Source organism: Corapipo altera, unplaced genomic scaffold, assembly GCF_003945725.1.
Source record: "Corapipo altera isolate COAL_440 unplaced genomic scaffold, ASM394572v1 359, whole genome shotgun sequence".
In the NCBI taxonomy this organism is placed as follows: Eukaryota; Metazoa; Chordata; class Aves; order Passeriformes; family Pipridae; genus Corapipo; species Corapipo altera.
The window spans coordinates 927,188-946,056 of record NW_020884948.1 but is presented as its reverse complement, the minus strand read 5'-3'; the positions used below and the strand labels follow the sequence as shown (position 1 = coordinate 946,056).

Sequence of the window (18,869 nt, the reverse complement as noted above, 5' to 3'; positions counted from 1 at the left end):
TGGAAGCAGTAATACCTAAAATGAGGAGTTTTAAAACTAAAGGTTCTTCCAGTGAAAAAAAAAATTGCACTACTTTGCCATTTTACCAGGAAATTTCCTTTCTGGCAGAAAAAGGGGTAACATTTTCTCAATCAATGCATTGTATAATGTAGACAATCTCATGTACTGGGACAAACTCGGGACACCAAGCTGGTACATCCTGACTGGTTCATAGGATGGTTGAGGTTGGAAGGGATCTCTGGAGGGGACCTGGTCCATCCCACCCTGCTCAACCAGGGAACAGTTGCCTAGGACTATGTCCAGATGGCTTTTGAGTACCTCCAGGGATGGAGACTCCAAAATCAAATGGTTAAATACATTCCAGTTATAAGAAGATACCCATATCCACGGGACATATCAAAAGACTTCTCTTCTAATGGCCTTAAACAAAACCAATGTTTCATGCTTGCAGATGAAGCCATTACTGATACTAACCACAAAAAAACTTGCCCTTGGAATACTGTGATATCCTTTTTGGATCTTATTTTTGGATATCTCAGAAAAAAAAAAAAGAGTTGGGGAAGAAACAGGAGTCAGTCTTTTCTAATATAGGAAGCAAGCATATTATTCTGATCAAAATTAATAGAAGTGAAGGGTTTCTAAAGGCACAGCAGGACCATGTAGAAAACAGCTACCTATATAAACATTTCATTTGGAATACTAATATGCTTTGGCATACACAAAAATTGCTCAGTACTTTTCATACTTTAAATATAATTCCTATTGCTAGTATGCGAAATCTCTGTGGAGCCATCCTTGCTTACAGTAACTAGAGATACACAAAAATGATTTCCCAAAAGGTTTCAAAAACCATTGCTTAAATTTAGGCTCAGTTCAACAAGGAATTATGCTGTGTTAAGGTTTCTATTGAATTTAGTCATAAAAAGTTCAGACTGTACTAAAAATGAATTAATTATGTGGTTTTGGTATTCATTGAAGCCTCCTTCCCTAGTGCACAAATAGCTAACACTATGACCTAAAAGGTGTGCATGTCAAAAAGGTGGAAAAGGATATTCTGGGCTCCAAAAACTATAGCATAGAACATCTATTAAAAAAAGAGAACTTCTTCAAATAATTTTTAAGATAACAGAGCTGCCTGCAGCCAGCTTTAACTTGCATTAAAGTCAATGGTCAATTACAGGGATTTATGCAGCTATTTATTACACTTGTTAAAATAAATACTTACCACATCAATCTGGGCTACATATGGTACCCATGCAACTTAACAAATATGCTCAAAAAGAAATCAGCAAGTTTTGTAGTACATACTTGGAGCTTTTGTAGTGCCCTGCCAGGCAAATATTTGAGGTGTAAATAATGTTTGTAGTTAAAAGGATTTTTCTGAGACTTCTTAATATTAACCCAGATCACGTGAGATTCTTGAAAGAGCTTACTGAAAACTAGAAAAAAGCTGTTCAATAATAAAATATACCACCTGAACTGAAGGCAGTGAAGGCACAGAGGTATTTTTCTAATGCATTGGTTCCATTTCTGTCACGAAACCCAAAGTTCTCCTCTCATCGCAGTTCTTAGCAGGAATCATTTCTAACCTGTGCATGGAGGGAACTCATCTTCCTCTGAACTGATACTGACCCATATATTTGCTTCATGCTGCCCACATTCTGCTGTTTGGATGTAGATCACAAATATATTTGCTTGAATTGCAGCCTGGCTCCCTTAGCCATAAGAAAAATCTTCAAATGACAAGTACTCTTGCCTATTGAATTGAATCCTTGTCTTCATAGAACTAAGAATGTTAAAAAAAAAAAAAAAAAAAGGAAAAAGTCACCACTGATTCTCTTAAGGTTAAATTTTTTGGGGGATAATAATGTTATTTTTCATTCAATACCAATTTCATACCATTTCATACCAATGTTAACTGATAAGAACATCAGATTGGCAATGGCAAGTATCCAATACTAGTGCAAGCAACTGTATTTGTAAAATATATTTAAAAGGCAACTTCTGAAATGGAGGAAGTTTTAAATTAAAGGTGAGAAATTTTTTTTGGAGGGGGCTATTTTTACACACAATTTTTGTTTTAAAGACATCTGTTGGAAGCAAAATAATAAAACTGACTCTCACAACCATGCAATTCTTTAATTTTTCCCCCCCTTGTGGCCGTATGTTTCCTCTGTTACATACTAAAGAACATTAGAAGGAGCTGACCTAAATGAGCTGAATGTCATTTCTTAAATAATTCATGCGACAGATTGATTGCTTGAATCAGTTTGAGTTCCTTGAGACGGTTTCCTTGGGTCTTCTATAAAAAAATATCACTTAAGGACCTCTACTAGTCAACTTCTTCTGTATTTCACAGAATCATAGAATCAGCTGGGTTGGAAGGGACCTCCGAGATCATCAAGTCCAACCCTTGATCCACTACCGCTGCAGTTGCTAGGCCATGGCACTAAGTGCCACATCCAGTCTCTTTTTAAAAATCTCCAGGGACGGAGAATCCACCACTTCCCCGGGCAGCCCATTCCAATGTCTGACCACCCTCTCTGTAAAGAAATTCTAATATCCAACCCAAACCTCCCCCGGCACAACTTGAGACCATGCCCTCTTGTCTTGAACCATTTATTTTAAATGGCAGGGAAAAACATAAAAAGCTTAAATACTTGACAAAATACCCAAATCAGAAATCTGGGTATTGCTACAGGTTGCTAAAACATTCTTGCATACTTGCAAAATGTGGCTTGCAAGGCCACTTTTGACAAGAAACTGACTTCTGTTTTCAGAAGGCTCACCAGATAGCAAGTAAAAAAAGAGGCAAAATATTCACTTTGATTAACTCAATTCTTATTTTTCTATCTATGGTTATGCCCAAATATTGGTGTAAATATGACTTTCTTCTCTCTGTGAAATTACTTGAAAGGAACTGGTTTACAAATTAAAAATAAAAAAAGGCCCAGCACTTATTATTTTGCCAATAAATCTTTGCAGGCATTACACTTGCTTCAGCAACAAAAATATTGCAACAAATCTTCACCTTACAACACTTTATGTAATCATCTGTCAGGAAATCTGCAGTAAGCATCACTTCATGTATATTTTTTTTCTTACTCTGAGGTTATAAAATTTCAGTTTTCATCATGATGTGAACTCATTTAATTAGACAGAAATTGGAAAGATGTGCAGAACGCACATAGGGCTGTTCAGCTAATACATTAATGGTAAGGCTTTAAACATCTGACTTATAGTGCTCGGCTGCCTCAGTCCTGGTGAGCTGCAAAACCAAATCTTTCCCTGTCAGAGCTTCAAGACGTTTGCCACTGCTGGCAGGAAAAAGGATGGTTGTAACTCATGCAGTGGCAAGGAACAAGCTCCTTGGCCCCCTGGTCTCTCTTCCATCACACAACCCCTGACCCATCAGCGTGAAACCCACTGTCCTCAGTATTCATAGAGTTCCCAACTCAACAAGAAATTACAGAGTTGATGGCTTCTTTTTTCTACAGTGACATCAAACATTTATAGTGACATCAAACATTTATAGTGACACATATAAGAATATATATTTATATAAATATATAAAATATTTATATAAAATATATAAATAAATACATATACAAAATATGGCATTACTTTCCAGAGATGTTACATTTCACAGTCTACCTTTCATTATCCAGATTTCATTGTCATACAAAATTTTCCACAAAGTTCAGTAAACAATCAGCCTCAGAAAAATAATGTTGCCAAACCCTTCCTTATGTGAAAGCATCACATACCACAAAAAAACCAAATAATTTCTCTTCCAATTAAAAAGACATATAACACTATGGAAGACAGTTGGTTTAAATATTTAAACTCAATGGTGCTTAGATGCAGGCAAATGATTTCTACCATAGTCAAATCAAGCAACAATTGTGTGTAGCATAAACGAAGTGTCTCAACACCCAGGGCCCATAGTCCCCCCATCTTGTCAGCATTGTTTTGAATAGGAGTTCCTTGTACAGAGTATGTGCTTTGGTAGAACGTACCAAGATAACACCTTTTCAAAATAAATAAGCAAATAAAAAGGCTGGTACTGTGATGGCAATTTTTTTGTCTATGAATATTCTGTATTAGTGTGAGCAGGAAATGAAGGAAATGTAAGCCCTATTGCACAAACTGAAGCAAAGAACACAAGAAAGCTTTACCAAGAGCTTCAGTGCAACAGTTATCCTTTTCCAGTGGCATAATTCAGTGATGGTCACATTAGAAAATAACAATTAGAAATAAAAATAAAATAATTTTTAAAAATTATTTTAGTATTTGTAGTTATATCAAATACACAAAATCTCAAACTCTTCTGGAAACACTTCCTTTGCTCCACAAATTAATTTCTATTATCTAGAACAGGTCAGTGTGTATGTATATGGATTTAAACATATTTGTAAGTCATTCCATACCCTTGCTTTCTCTTTGCATACAGAAGTATACACTAGAATTACTATGTGATATTTGGTATTCACATGTTACATTTAAATAAAGTTTATTAAAAAACAATTATATTAAATACAGACTAACAGAATATTCATAATATATTTTACAGAAAAAATAGCCATGTCTTTATTCTAGAAATACATTTCTTTAGAAAGTTCTTTGAGACTTTTATAAAACTTTTTACCCGTGAAGACAAGTTTCCCATCAGACCTGTAAAAAACGCCTTACCTTTAAATCCTTGTAAGTTTTTGTTTGCTTGTTTGTTTTGTGGGTCTTTTTTCTTTAATACTTCTACAAGCTTAAAATCTATAAATTCTTTAAAATAAAGTAAAAAAACCAACAGTATCTTTTAGGATCAAATTGGTCACAGGCCATTCTTTAAAAAGTAAGTGGAGACTCCCTGAATCCATTCTGAAGTGCCTTTTGTTTTTCTCTCTCTGGGTATCAATAGTGCACGTTTACATGGGATTTCAGAGCTTCTATACATCCTATAGGAAGCTCAACGCATGTTGGTGGCAGGGTGCAGCTGCAGCAGCATCTGCAGAGGCTGCAACTCTCCATCTGCTGCAGAAGCAGAGCTTGGTACTCCACACGCAATGCAGTCCACAGTGTTTGCCCAGCCCCCCCAAGGCCTCTGTGAGGTCCAGTGGCCACGCCCAGATGCCAAAAGAGCTGGCACCCAGCCCTCACTTGCTTTCCAAGTTATAGCAGTGGACATCTCCTTTTCCCTTCCCATCATACCCGGGAAGTGGCTGTCCGTATTTATCCACGCACCAGCAATAACCTCTTTTTCGGCCTTTGGACGGGCGACACTGAAACAGAATAGAAGACTTGGTTTGCATGATTTCGGTTATCTCTGCTCTTCGTGTTATACAACAGGGATTCCTGCTCATTTGATAGATGCACTACCATATCCTGACCGTATCTGACAGAATCAGAGTATTTGTTACTAGTACAAAGTATTTGAATAAAATCAATACCTCTGGGTCTAACTGCTCCATAATAAAACTGCACTGAGGACTACCAAAAAAAAAAGCCTTATGAAGTAATCTGTTATATTTGGCACAGTTGCCCCCTTTGAATACCAGGACTACTTACTACAATACAGGCTAATGACTGGGACCCATCTTTGGAAAAGAAAGTTAACAGATATGTTCTACACTAAAGCACAGGTCTGGAAAAGACAACCATTGCAGCAATAAACACCCTTGGCTTGCATCTGTTTGCTTGAGGAAATTCAAAACTGTAGCTGATGTTTATTAACAGATATACAATCCTTCTGTAATGGAATTATCACTCCGACAACTGCTAGGTGTACTAGAACTTTACATGTATATTTTCCTATAAATAAGGTTGCGTATCTACTAGTGTATAATCTATGACAGCTTTAAGTTAACTGGCGGTATTACAACAATGCTGACTAACCTGAAACTACCACAGGCAATGACACTGAACCTCTTTAGAAGCAGCAGAAACACATTATAAAGTCTACTATGTACTAAGTAAGTAATGTCCCCCCAAGAAACTAAGAATGGCAAAAACTAGACTAAAGGAGATAACATGCTACAGGCTGCATTCAGTATGCAACTCTGGATATAGTTACATACTGCAAACCTCTAGGACCTCATAGCACTTTTACCCGCTTATAAGACATGTCTCTAGAATCTCACTAGGTTTGCAAGGGTCAGCCTCACTGTCAAGACACAGCCCCCATGTCAGCTCACGTTTTGAGATTTGGTGGTACAGGATTTGCTTCAAATGCAAACAAAAGTGGCTCTTTACTCAGGACATACTGACAAAGGATGCAGTGACACAAGCATACCTAGTTTCCTGAGGTTTTGTCTGTTGCATTGCCAACATGAAGGAAGATTGGCTAGACTGAAGCTACTTACATCCCTCAACACTGTTAAGTCTATCGCACAAGCAGAGCAAGTGCTGCCTCTAAGATCACACTCATAGCAATTTAGGTTTTTAGAGGTTCAGGTTGGTAAAAGTCAGATAAACTTGGTCACTACCACCCAACTGCTTGTTCTCCAGGGTGTCCAGGAGGGTATGGCAGTGGCTCACAACTCTAAGTGCCTTTTCCATGTTTAGGTACACAAGAAAACATCAAGCAAGAGTTGGGCTTCATATGCTGCTCAAAGTGCCTGATCCTTTCCATGTCTAGTTTAGTATCTCAGATGACAGGGTGCTATTTTGGACAGAACTGTGAATTTAGATCACTCCAGGGACAGCATGCACCAACACATTGGTCCATGAGCACGGGTAGTGCAGACAGTCTTCACTAGGAACTTGTAAAAGAAGCAGGTCACACATTAGATACAATTTTTTCAGCAAGTTGTTTATTTTATTTTAGAGTAAATGAAGTAATGTTAATCACCATAACTGCAAGTTAATCCACCCTTATGATATATTATTGAGTAACAAGCCCAATGTAGAAATAATACGATGTCCTCCCTTCTGTGAATTTGCAGTCCTTCTACATTAGTCCTATGAAAATGGACAGCAGCAGGATAACAAGATCCAGCTTAAAGTATATGTTAGCTTAGTTTTAGGAGAGGGTGAAGAGGTTCAAACCTACTGAAAGAACAGCTACATTAATAATTTGCTAAACTAAATTGTTACCTGCATTTCAGTTCTAGTTACCTTTAAGTCTTTAAACATAAGTCTTACTACTTATGTTTATTGCCTCAAAAGCCTAACTAGAGCTTACACATACTCTCCAGGATTTCTATGAATGGTTGCTCCAAGTCCACCGATGTCAAGGGAAATTTTCTTTCTATTTTGATGGCAAGTGGACTGGACTCTAGCTTAAGCAGTATTAACATTTAACGACTTAAATTCTTCATGCTCAAAACAAAGGAATTAATAAAAAACAGTCTTTGTACAATTTAAATTTTACAGAAAAGGAAACTGAGGCAGCACTACTTGAGTTGTTTTTCCCAACAAAGCAGGCACAGATGGAGCCCAAAGAGCATAGGGCTTCTGGCTGCCAGCCTGGTGCTCCAGCACTTCTGCTAATACTAATACACTTCTGCTAATAATAGGAACATAGCCTCCCCTTTTAGAATTACTATATGAAGTATGTTACACAACTCTTGCTGATTCATAGGCTTGCATCACTCTCAAAAGAAATGATCAATTAAAGTTAACTCATGTTGTTGGAGGCTTTGATTGTTTTTTATGGTTGCCCAATCAATTTTCAGAATTAACTGCAAGATGAAGTTAGTCTGCAGAAACACCTTCCCTACTTCGAGTTTGGGTTTTTTTACTTCTTCTAGACAACCTATTCGAAAAGCAAACCCCTTGGATCATTTTACAGCTGAAATAACACTCTATGAAGAACCAATTTATCTTTTCCAATCTGTGATTTTGCACTACCCACTCCATCACGCTGTCAATAGTAAAGCACTTCTAATTCAAAAGTGATGCGTTTATCCTAAAACAGCTAGTATGTATTCCCCACAGAAGTAGTAGACAGATCATCTGGAAAAAAAAGTATATCTGCTCTTGTGAATTTTGTACTCCACATACATTTCAAGGCTCTGCCCAGCTCTTCTGTATGACTTCATAAGTTCAAAAAGCTGGAAAACTACCCAAGTGGTGGAGACAGTAATTACTTCTGATAGAAACACCAGCTGCCAGCTTCCATGCCACCTGCCCCTCTCCTTTTCATAAAGAAGTGCCGCAGAGGCATTTGCAGGGCACAGCAAAGCATATGGTATCCCATTAAATTCCTGGTCAACCCAGTGGTCTCCATGAAGCTGCAACTGTGGTCTTCAGGAACAGATTGCAGACAGCATTAACATATACCTCAGGCCATTTTGGCTCCTGCCAAGCCCAGCTCTGTTTTCAGTGGGACACTGTCAGCTCACATTTAGGTATCTGGTTGCAGTACACAAACATGGGGCAATTCTAGTAATTGCCCCATATAATAATTCTAATTTCATCAAATCCTTTTATGCCATGCTTGAGGCAGGAACATGCCTGTATCAACCTATTCCACATAAATATACCTATATACCACAGTTGAATAGTACAACCTTACATGCATGATTTAATAAGATGAAGAATTCTAAATTTTAATAGGTCTGATCTTAAGGAAGTTTATATATAAACACAAGGTGTGAAATATTTTTCATGTTATATCCTGACAGATAAATCTATGTTCCTAAAATTGTTTCACACATGCAAATGTGTTGTTCTTGAAAAGTCAATTTCTAGATATCCACAAATGTCATGAAAAATAACCACTTTCAACTTGACTGGAAAGAGTAGGTGACCAGGAATGCAGAATATGTGAAGTGCATCCTGAATGAGTTTAATGGTGTCCAGTACAATCATAATTTAGCAGGTTCCTACCATCCCACACCTACCACATTCTCACCCTAGACAGCAGTGCTGACAGTTGTTTCCAGAATTCAAAATGCCTACCTTGCACTCATTTTTCATTGGATTTACCATCTATTTCCTAACCTATTATTCTGCATTTTCTTGTGACAATATAATGTAATTCAACTCCAGATTAAATGCTGATAATAATGGTAATGAAGTGAATGAATAAAATAACCTAGCATTCTGTTAATGAGATTAGATACCTGCTCACAGTGTTTAAAATATCAGACCTACATGATGCTTCAAAAGGAAACCAAACAAACACAACTGCCACAACTCCTTGTAGACAGTTAATTAGGTCTGGACACGACTCACTTCTCAAACTGATGATTTTTTCTAGGAGTTAATGCTATGAGGGTAACTACTATTTGTGGTTTGTATTTTGTTGGTGAGAGAAGCAGGCTGCCTCTGTAAGCCTTATCCGTGAAGACCTGTTCCCAGCGTTGATCAAGGTTCATTTATGGGATCAACACACCAACTGAATTTCATGTAGAATATTTACTCACATGGACTCCATTTGTGGGCATGTCCTACGAGATCCCAAGTCATCTCAAACTACCATTGAAACTACTGGACCTGGGTAAACTGGTACAGTGCTTGACAAGGTTGGCCAAGTATGAAAGTGTCCCTTCATCATCTATGTTTGCTGACCAGACAGGCTGTTGCACATAGTGAAGGAACCTTTCCTAAAGCAGTTTTGAAAGTCTCTAGGCAGGACAGACACTACACAGAGGGCAGAAGTATGTATTTTCTCTGTACCACTACCTTATTCTCAGCTTCCAGGAACAAAGGCTAGGTAAAATTATTATCTGACTTTCCTATTTTTTAACTTCGTATTTCCTTTTTTTCTGCCTTGGTGGAAGAACTGTGACTGCACTTCAAAGTACAGTCATCCTCTAAAGTAAGTCACTTTATTATGTGCTTACTGTGGATCCGATTTACTATATGCACATGCCAGAGACTGTCTGCAAATCACTACACTTTTGCTGACAAACCAAAAACCTCAGAGTCTGAAGAGAGATGAAAGGAAGATCTACTGAACAAACTAAACAATCTGTGGTCTTCTGTAATACCTGGAGAAGGAAAAGGGCTACAGCACACCTGTATGCCTTGAATGCAATTAAATGATTCTTAGCTGCTCTAGAGCAGCTAAGGAAATGCTTTTATAGCTCTGCATAGCACTTTAAAGCATTTTCTGAAAAAACTCTGATCAAGATGTTGAGTGTTGCTCTCTGCAAGTTCACATGCAGCACGACAAGATTGACACAGGCTTCTCAAAGCTCCAGGCAACAAGAAGAAACTTTCCCTGCTTGGGAGTTGCCATCACCTGCTTGGGAAAAGCTGGGAAGCATAGAAAGCTCAGCAGCATGCACCAAAGGTCAAACAGTGCTGTCAGTGCTAGACTGATGGCAGAAAGGAAGGCTGGAAATCTCACCCCTGTTGCAAATGCTCCACCTGACACTGCCAGCTTAATGCAGAGCTCCAGGGAATACCAGAAAGGGAAAGACTGTTTCTAAGAAAGCTGGAAGCCAAAAAATGGAGAGATACCATTCCTAAAATAAGGTTGCCTGGTCGGAGGTTGGCCTCTCATTTCCAACCAATGAACTGCATTAGCTAGCAACAGAGAGTCAATCCCTCCTTTGGTTACCAGAGATAGAGAGGTAAACCCAAATGGGAGAGACAAGATTGTCCATAAACAAAACTTGTCCTTGAGAAAAGTCTTAAAAGAAACCTTTGAATTCAGGAAATTTTGGAATTATACCAAGAAACATATTTGGAGGCAGGCCACTAACTAAACACTGGAATTAGATGCAATATGCACTTTCCCAAGTTCCTGAATGAGCTTCAAGGACAGCACTGAATGGAGAATGCTGCTGTAGCTCAGTCTGACACAACTGAAGCATAAAATACCCACAGTTTCAGCCTGCATTTCACAAGAAAGGTCACAACCCCAGAACAAGAAAAGGGCTGAGAAGCCATCCTTGCTGCAGAGTAACTACTAGAAGTATCACTTTCATGATAGCATGACTTGGATTTTGGAAGCGATCTGTGTAGCACATAAAGGACAGATATATACCCTTCTCAAGTTGCTTTTTGTAATATGATCCAGTGTAGTTCTTCTAGGAACTCTCAAGTAGCTATTTACAATTCAAAGCATTGATCTATTGCAGTCATATGGTGACTGCAACATTAGCTCTGTGGGTTATTGCAGAGGCACTGCTTTTTTTAAACCAGAGGCCATTAGTATCTAGGACACCAGTCAACCCATGTGTGATTAGGTACAAAGTTTCTCAAATGAACCTGTTGTCATGACCAACAGAAAATAAAAATACTATCCCCACTTGACAAGGTACAGCACTATGGAGTCAGGTCCTAAAACTGGAAATGAACTAGTTCCTTTATAAAATGATATATAATGCACCTTGATGGCAAGATCCTCCAACGAAGATGTAGAAAAGGTGAAATGCATTCATTGAAATAATCAGAACTCTGTACTTACTTGTTTTTTCTTGTAGAACCCCTTCTTGTCACAATTTGGAATATGAAAGCCCCTTGGACTCAAGACATTCAGGATCTTTAGGTGGTTTAAAGTGTCTTCCATTTCTCTACGACATGGACCCTGTTAACAAGCATATTTGCGAAAACACAGGTGAAACTTAATTCCCAAATTCTATCTTTCAGATAAGAGCTAATAAATCTTTAAAGGGCACGAAGCACAAACTCAGGCAAATCCACTAAAACAAAGGGATGGCTGGATATGTCAAAGGGCAGACCATTCACAGAAAAAAATCTGACTGTCTGCTCTATTCAAGATAAAGCGATTTCTAAACACTGAAAGCCCTATGCTATGCTGAGGCACCTACTGGCATTTCCAGTTGAAATCACAGTCACATATATCCATAGGAAGGCTTAACCAGTATGTCAATCAGTAACATATATCTTAAATTTGGAAAAGCTGGCCTTGCACCAAGCGGGAAAAGAAGAAAGTAGGTCAGTGGAAATATACTACTAGGTAGGCCTTCCCTAATGACATTTGATTTTTGTGATTCTCCTGGATTTGAAAGCTTAAATGCAATAGATTGAATTGAAAACAAGTAGTTTGGCATAATGTATATGTATATATAAAATTCCTCAACTTTGGACAATGATTCCCAACTTCAACTGAACCAAATGGTTGCAGAAATGCAAAGGACCGGTTGCACACAGTCTCATTAGACAAGGATGTCACTTTTCCTTACTTTCTTTATCTCCAAAAGGCTGACAACAATGTAGTGAGGATTAGCTCTTGGACAATGAGCCAAAAAGAGCTTCCAGAAGCACTTTTAAGAGCATGTCTCAAACACCAACTAATTATTTCTCACTGCAGCTCTTCGGAGTAGGGAGTAAAGCATTATGAGCCCCACTTAGCAGTCAGAAAACCAAGAGCAGAGGAGTTCACATTTTGCCAGAGGCCAAGAAGGCAGTCAGTCTCAGCAGTGGGATTCAAGAATCATAGCCCACAAACTCTGTGCTTAGCTACACTCTGTCTGGGCATATTACTGACTTGGTCCACAAGCCCACTCCCTCAGTGGAAACCCAAAAAAATTTCTTGGCATGGTTTAAAAATGTTTAAGTTGCTGTACTGACACAAAGACTCATTTGGTGCAGTTTTTAATTAGTGAAGTAATGTCATTTATACTTTCAAGTGGTAATATTAATAGTTTGCTCATATAAAGTGCCTTTTATGTGAGTGTCTGAAAGCATACAGACTCCACAGTTCTACTGGAGATCAAAATGGAGTTTTTTGCTTAGCAAAGACCTTCTTTGTTGCTTTCACATGTTTTCCTTCTGTACCGATCTCACAGGCTCTAAACACACGCTTTAAATTGCTGCTCTTACTGCTCAAACACACTGACTGCAAATCACATGCATTCAGATTTGGTCCTGAATTGGGATTACAAAAAGATCAACAGCTTTTTTTAAATTATTATTTTCAAGTAAGCTTCCAAAGTCAAACAGACCAGTATCAAAAGCTAACATGCAGACACAGTTAGAAGACCACTTGCTGACAAAGGCATCCTGCCCCTGACAGATTTATTTCATGTTCTTACAGATACCAGCAGCATTGGGAAGCTGGTGTACCTTTGCTCATGGGACCCAACCATCAAATAGAAAAATACTTACATACTCAGTCTCTTGTTTCGATTCAGAAGACAAATTCAGTGTATCTGTACTCTGCGAGTCATATTCCACTTTATAGCGCTGAGTATCTTTGGCTTGCACTTTCCTGATGATATCTATTTTGATGTGTGGTGGATGCAACTTGGAATCCGGCACCCTGTGAGAGTTTGGAATGCCCTGATTTTCTGTGCTGCTGGTACTCTGGTCTTCTTCTGAATCACTGGAATTTCCTTCAAAAAGAACAAATGCAGAAGAAACAATGTTAATCAACTGCCAGCTGCATCTGCAAGAGCAGATGAATCATAGGATATCCTGAGTTGGAAGAGACCAACAAAGATCATCAAGTCCAGCTCCTGGCCCCATACACCACAGCGCCAAGAATCACACCTTGTGCGTGAGAGCATTGTCTGAATGCTTCTTGAACTCTGTCAGGTTTGGTGCTATGACCACTTCCCTGGGGAGCCCAACCACCCTCTGGGTTAAGAACCTTTTCCTGATATCCAACTCAAACCTCCCTTGACACAGTTTCATGCCATTCCCTCAGTTCCTATCACTGGTCAGGGCAAGAAGAGCTTGGTGCCTACCTCTCCCCTTCCTCTTGGGAGGAAGCTGTATATCAGGATGAGGTCTCCCTGCAATTAACAAGCTATTAGATTAGTCTAAATGCTTAATTTTCCTTTTTACAAAATAGTAATATATCAAAAGATGAACAATGTAGCATTCATATAATAAGCCGGGTTGGAAAGGACCTCTGAGATCATCGAGTCCAACCCTTGATCCACTACTGCCATGGTTACTAGATCATGGCACTAAGTGCCACATCCAGTCTCATTTTAAAAACCTCCAGGGACGGAGAATCCACCACTTCCCTGGGCAGCCCATTCCAACGCCTGATTACCCTCTCTGTAAAGAATTTCTCTCTAATATCTAACCTAAACCTCCCCTGGCACAGCTTAAGACCATGTCCTCTTGTCTTACTGATAGCATGCATCAGCATCTTTGTTACAGAATTGAAGACTTTTGTAACTGAAGCATCCTGACGCTCAGAGCGGCCTCATAAGATGACTCACTCCACCACCCGTGCAGCCTGAACCCAACGCCTGGAAAGCAGCCAGCGCCCCCGCCCCTCGCTGCATTCCCGCCCGCCGGCAGCAGGGGGCAGGCCCGCGCCGCCGGAGCCCAGACCGCCTCAGCCCCATCGGCGCCAGGGCGCGGATCCCTCCCCTCCGCCACTGCTGATTTCAACAATCCCAGCTCAACGCGGCCGGCTCCGGACACTTATGGGCTGCGGTATGGCTCTGCCTTCCCCAGGGTGGTAATTTCTATTTTTTTTATTTTTTAAGAGACGTTAATTCAATCAACTCTACCGCGCTGAGTTTCCTGGTTCTAATTAGCCACCTCTAACACTTCCCCTTCCCCCTTAACTTTATTCAACGCATAGATCAGGAAAGAAAGAGAACAGCACGCTTTCATTCTTCTGCTATAAAAATCAAAAACATTTCTAGGTGTACAAAACACACTTTAAAGATAATGGAAAAAAATGCCATTCATTCTGTAATGGTGTCAAAGAACAAACATTGCTTTCACCTCGAGTTTCAAAAATATTTTCTCTTTACCATTGAGAAGACATCAGGAGAAACACATTTTTCTAACATACTCCATAAGTCCAGTGTTCCTGTCCCTTCTGAGATATTTGTCTATGCTGCATTTTTAAGGAAATCCAATTGGGAACGCACAATAACTGATGTGTTAACATCATGATAGCACTAATATTAAAATTATATTTGATGATTCACTGAAAAGACACAAAAGCTGAGAAATTCAGTGCTAAACCTGAAAGTCCGCATTCACATAGTTCATTTGACCCTGATATTTCAACACAGGCAGTACAGTGGCACTGCCAATACACAGGAATGGGGGAAGGAACATGAGAGGAAGCGGGATCTGAATTAACATTTTGGTACCAGTGGTTTTAGTGTAGCCACGGCTGGCAATTGACATAATTGACCAGGAAAATCCAAACTGCAGTGCCAATGGATTAAGGAAGTTAAGACTTAAGTCTCAATTTCCTCGCTTTTGTGGGTTTAACTCAGACTCTCAGTGGTATTTGAACATATTTTTGGCAGTTTAATGTCCTGTTTTGAAACAGTGGTATTTTTTCCCCCCACATTCTCAATGAAATTTGCAAGAAATGAATCAATAAAATGTTATAAACATGAATCTAGGTCTTCTGCAATCAGTTCAGTTTACTAGTTTTCCTCTTCTACCAAAAAATACGTAGAAAATATTCTTAATGTGCATTGAATATCCATGACCATGGCTGGTCATTTCAGTTTACGCAGGCCATCATATTTCAACAGCACTTCTTACACTTCAATTTCAAATGGTCATATTGCCACATTTTAAACTGTAAAGCATATTTGATTAACTCAGTTTCACAAAACTTAGTGCCATGCTAGCTTTACACCCTCATAAGAGAAACAAAACTGCTATGATAGTTACCGACTCTTTATCTGAAACAGATTAGAAGGGTTGCACATGCACACTACTACTTAACACTTTCATGCCCAAAAAAACCAACTGGAAAGTCCGTGGCCCACTGCAGTGCTACTGTAATATACTCCACCCTACACCAATTTCCAGCAATTTCATGAACTACTAATGACCAACAGTATAGCATACGATGCAGGACCTAGCTGTGTGTAAAGGAGATGATGTGATCCTGCTCAGAGAGGGTGTGTACCATGGACTGTTGTATTCAGAGCTGGGAGTGGAGCAGTACCCACAAGGAGGTGGGCACTACATATCACATAGGTTTGCAATACTTCTTCCTTCTTGCACACTACGTTTGCAACCTTCACTCCTTGAATGTGAACTGTACGGTCCTACTTTGCACTTTTTAAGTAATCAAAGCTCCTGCTGATTTCAAAATCAGAGCTCTCTCTCAGCCAAGAATGCAAATTCAGAAATTCAGCTGAAAATGGAAAGATTTTCAGCAAAGTGCAGGTGTAGTCCCCTTTCTCCTTCTCTAATAGTCACTGTTAAAAGCACTACATTAAACAGCATCAACTCTCAAGTATCAAGAAGATGCCCCCTTGTTTCCAGTGTCACTCCAAGGATAAGTAGGAAGACCCAAGTTCATGTAATGAAGGAAGCTGCTCCGTGTTCCAAGATTTAAAACTTCAGTGAATACCTCTAAACTCTCATTTAAATTGTCACAGCTTGGGAGCAGCACATAAATAATTATAATAAGGCTTTGCCTATTCTTCCAGAGGCCAGTTAACTGGAGCACTGATGCTACTTCCTCAGCTAAGGAGAGGATAGTGAAAGAGGCCCTGCAACCTAGCAGAAAATCCCCTGGCTTTTTAAAAATGCAAATAGGGAAAAGCCTTTTGACACACTTTTCTATTAAATAAATGTTCATATACTTGCTGTTGGCTAGCAAACAGTTTAATTAAATGTTTGCATAGAGGGACGGTGCTTTCTTGATCTGAATCCCAAGTTTCCCTGTCTTAAGTTTCCAAATGTGCATGCTAACAGAGCTTTTTCCAACCGTCCCTTCCCCTTCAAACAAAACAAAACCCGCTCAGTGAACGTCTCATTTACAAGACACGGAAGAGGTACGGGAAAGCTTCTTTTGACCAAAGATTTATTTGCAGTGCAGGCAAAAAACAAACGTCCTCTTAAACACTGCTGTGCAAATGCTTTGTTCTGAATAACCACCTTTCCAGGCCAAAGGGATATTTAACTCTTGGGGGTTTTTTTCTTCTCCTTTTTTTCCTCTTTGTGCTTAGACTTCCCTGACTAACCCACGCTGCAGCGCAGGAATTAGAGCCCACTCTCTAGAGTTTTTGCACAGCCTCTTTCCAGGAACACCGGGGACAAACTGCGAGGATTTCATCCTCTCTCTCTCTCCATTCAAGCTCTGTAGCCTGGGAGTCCCACGCACCCGCAGAAGCAACACGCAATCCCTCCCCCACTCCCCCCCCTTTTTTTTTTCTTAGAATAAAAAAAGGCAACTCTACCTCTTTTGCGAGGAGCTACCTCTCAGCATCGGTGTTAAAAAAAAGCTATATATACAAAAATAAGGTGGAAGACGTAAATTGTCCTTTCCTTCGGTCAAAGCACACCTCCTTCAAAACGATCCCAGACTCGGCTACGTGGCTGCCGGCGGAGCCCCCGGCCCGCGGACCGACAGACGTCGGGCAGCGAGCGAGGGCCCTTTCCGGAGACAGAGCTCCGCAGCGAGCTTGCCCGGGCCTCCCCGCTGCGGGCAGCTCTTTGTAACTTACAACAAAAGAAATCGGAAAAAAAAAAAAGGCAAGAAAGAAAGTAGCGAAGAGGAGGGAGAGCGGCGCGCGGGCAAGCCACCCCCTCGCCTCTTACCTGCAGCGTGCGGTCCCGGCAGCAGGAAGGCCCGCAGCTTGCCGCCCGCCGTCGCGTTGGTGCAGAGCCCTCGGCCCTCCAGCAGCGCCTGCAGCGGCCGCGCCTCCTCCGGCCGCGGCTGGCAGCTGAGCCCTGCGCCGCAGCGCTCCGTGTAGATGCCGCAAGGCTGCCCGGGGCGCAGGGCACAGGTGAGGCAGCAGCCGCAGCCCGGCTCCCGTACCCGCTCGGCGCAGTCGGGCTGCAGGGGCTTGCACTGTTGCAGCGCCCGCGCGTCGCAGGGCTCGCAGCGGACCACCGGCCCCGCCAGCGCCGCCGCCGCCCGCCGGACCAGCAGCGCCAGCGCCGCCGCCGCCACTGCCCACAGCACGCCGGGCCGCGGCACCATGGCAACCGGCGGAGGGAGCCGCCCGGAGCCGCCCCCGCACACCGCGGCCGGGAGCGGGACGGGCAGAGCTCTGTGTGGGTGCTGAGGGAGCGAAGCTGAGCAGCGCAGCCGGCGCCGCCTCCGAGGGGACTGCGCAGCTGGCAGCAGCTCGCAGCCCTGCCGGAGCGAGGAGGCGGGGAGCCGCTGCCGGCTCTCGCACGCCGGTCTTCCCTGCAGTCGTTTGCCCTCAGTCACATAAAGGCAGCAAGGGCTCGCTAGCAACAAAGGCAGCTTTTTCCTTCTCTTCTCCCCCCCTCCTGCCTGCAGAGCGCCTGAATTACTTGGCTCGACAGTAACTTTTTTTTTTTTTGCCACACACACAACACTCAGAGAAAAAAAAAAAAGCTTTGAAAAAGTTAAAAGACAAAAAAAAAAAAAATCAAAAGCCAAGCCCAGACGGCCTAAAGAAAACTTGGTCCAAAAGCGTTTCAGAAAAAAAGGAGAAAGCACGGAGGGGAGTAAAAATAGTGGTGAGGGGGAAGAAAAATCGAGATTCCCTTGGGTTTTTTTCCCTGTGCCGCCTGCCTGCGTGCCAGCCGCTCCGCTCCCCACCCTCCGCGCTTGGCCGTGTCCCCCGCCACTCGCCTGCCCGTCCCTATATAGCGCCGACCGCCGGCCCGCCCCGCGCCGTGAATAACGCGTAGGAACGCCGGCCCTCACCGGATCCAGGGCTCGGTCACGCAAGGGTGGGAGGGCGGAGCGGGGGCAGTCGGGGGGGACGCGGCGCTGACGGCGGTTTATGGGCGCTTCTTAGAAATCAGCTGTGCGGGGTACGGCTCTGGCGAGAGGAACACGTCTTTTGTTTCAAGAAAAAGTGCTGTATGCGTGTGCGCGTCCCCGTGTCCGTGTGCGTTTCCTTGGCACCGGGAAAGGAGAGCAAAGCTCGCGGAGAGTACCCTTTTTTGGACTCCTGGCTACAATCCTGTCCGCTCTGAGACTAAGAGCCCCGGCCACGGAGAAGGCGTGCCTTTGCTAACGCTCGCGCTCGCACACGCACACACCCGCACGCACGCAGGTTCGGGGCATAATTTGGGACCGG

The 18,869-nt window shown here is 41.7% G+C and overlaps 1 protein-coding gene across 1 annotated transcript; it reads right to left on the bottom strand.

Annotated features, from left to right (window-relative positions):
• Nucleotides 1-3,511: 3,511 nt before the first annotated feature.
• Nucleotides 3,512-18,515, bottom strand: IGFBP3 (insulin like growth factor binding protein 3). Its single transcript, XM_027662837.1, has 4 exons — nt 17,407-18,515; nt 13,024-13,250; nt 11,360-11,479; nt 3,512-5,276 (listed from the first exon to the last, which is right to left on the bottom strand). Exons 1-4 carry the CDS (start codon nt 17,789-17,791, stop codon nt 5,151-5,153), a joined length of 858 nt encoding a protein of 285 aa, XP_027518638.1. The 5' UTR covers nt 17,792-18,515; the 3' UTR covers nt 3,512-5,150.
• Between the last annotated feature and the right edge of the window lie 354 nt (nt 18,516-18,869).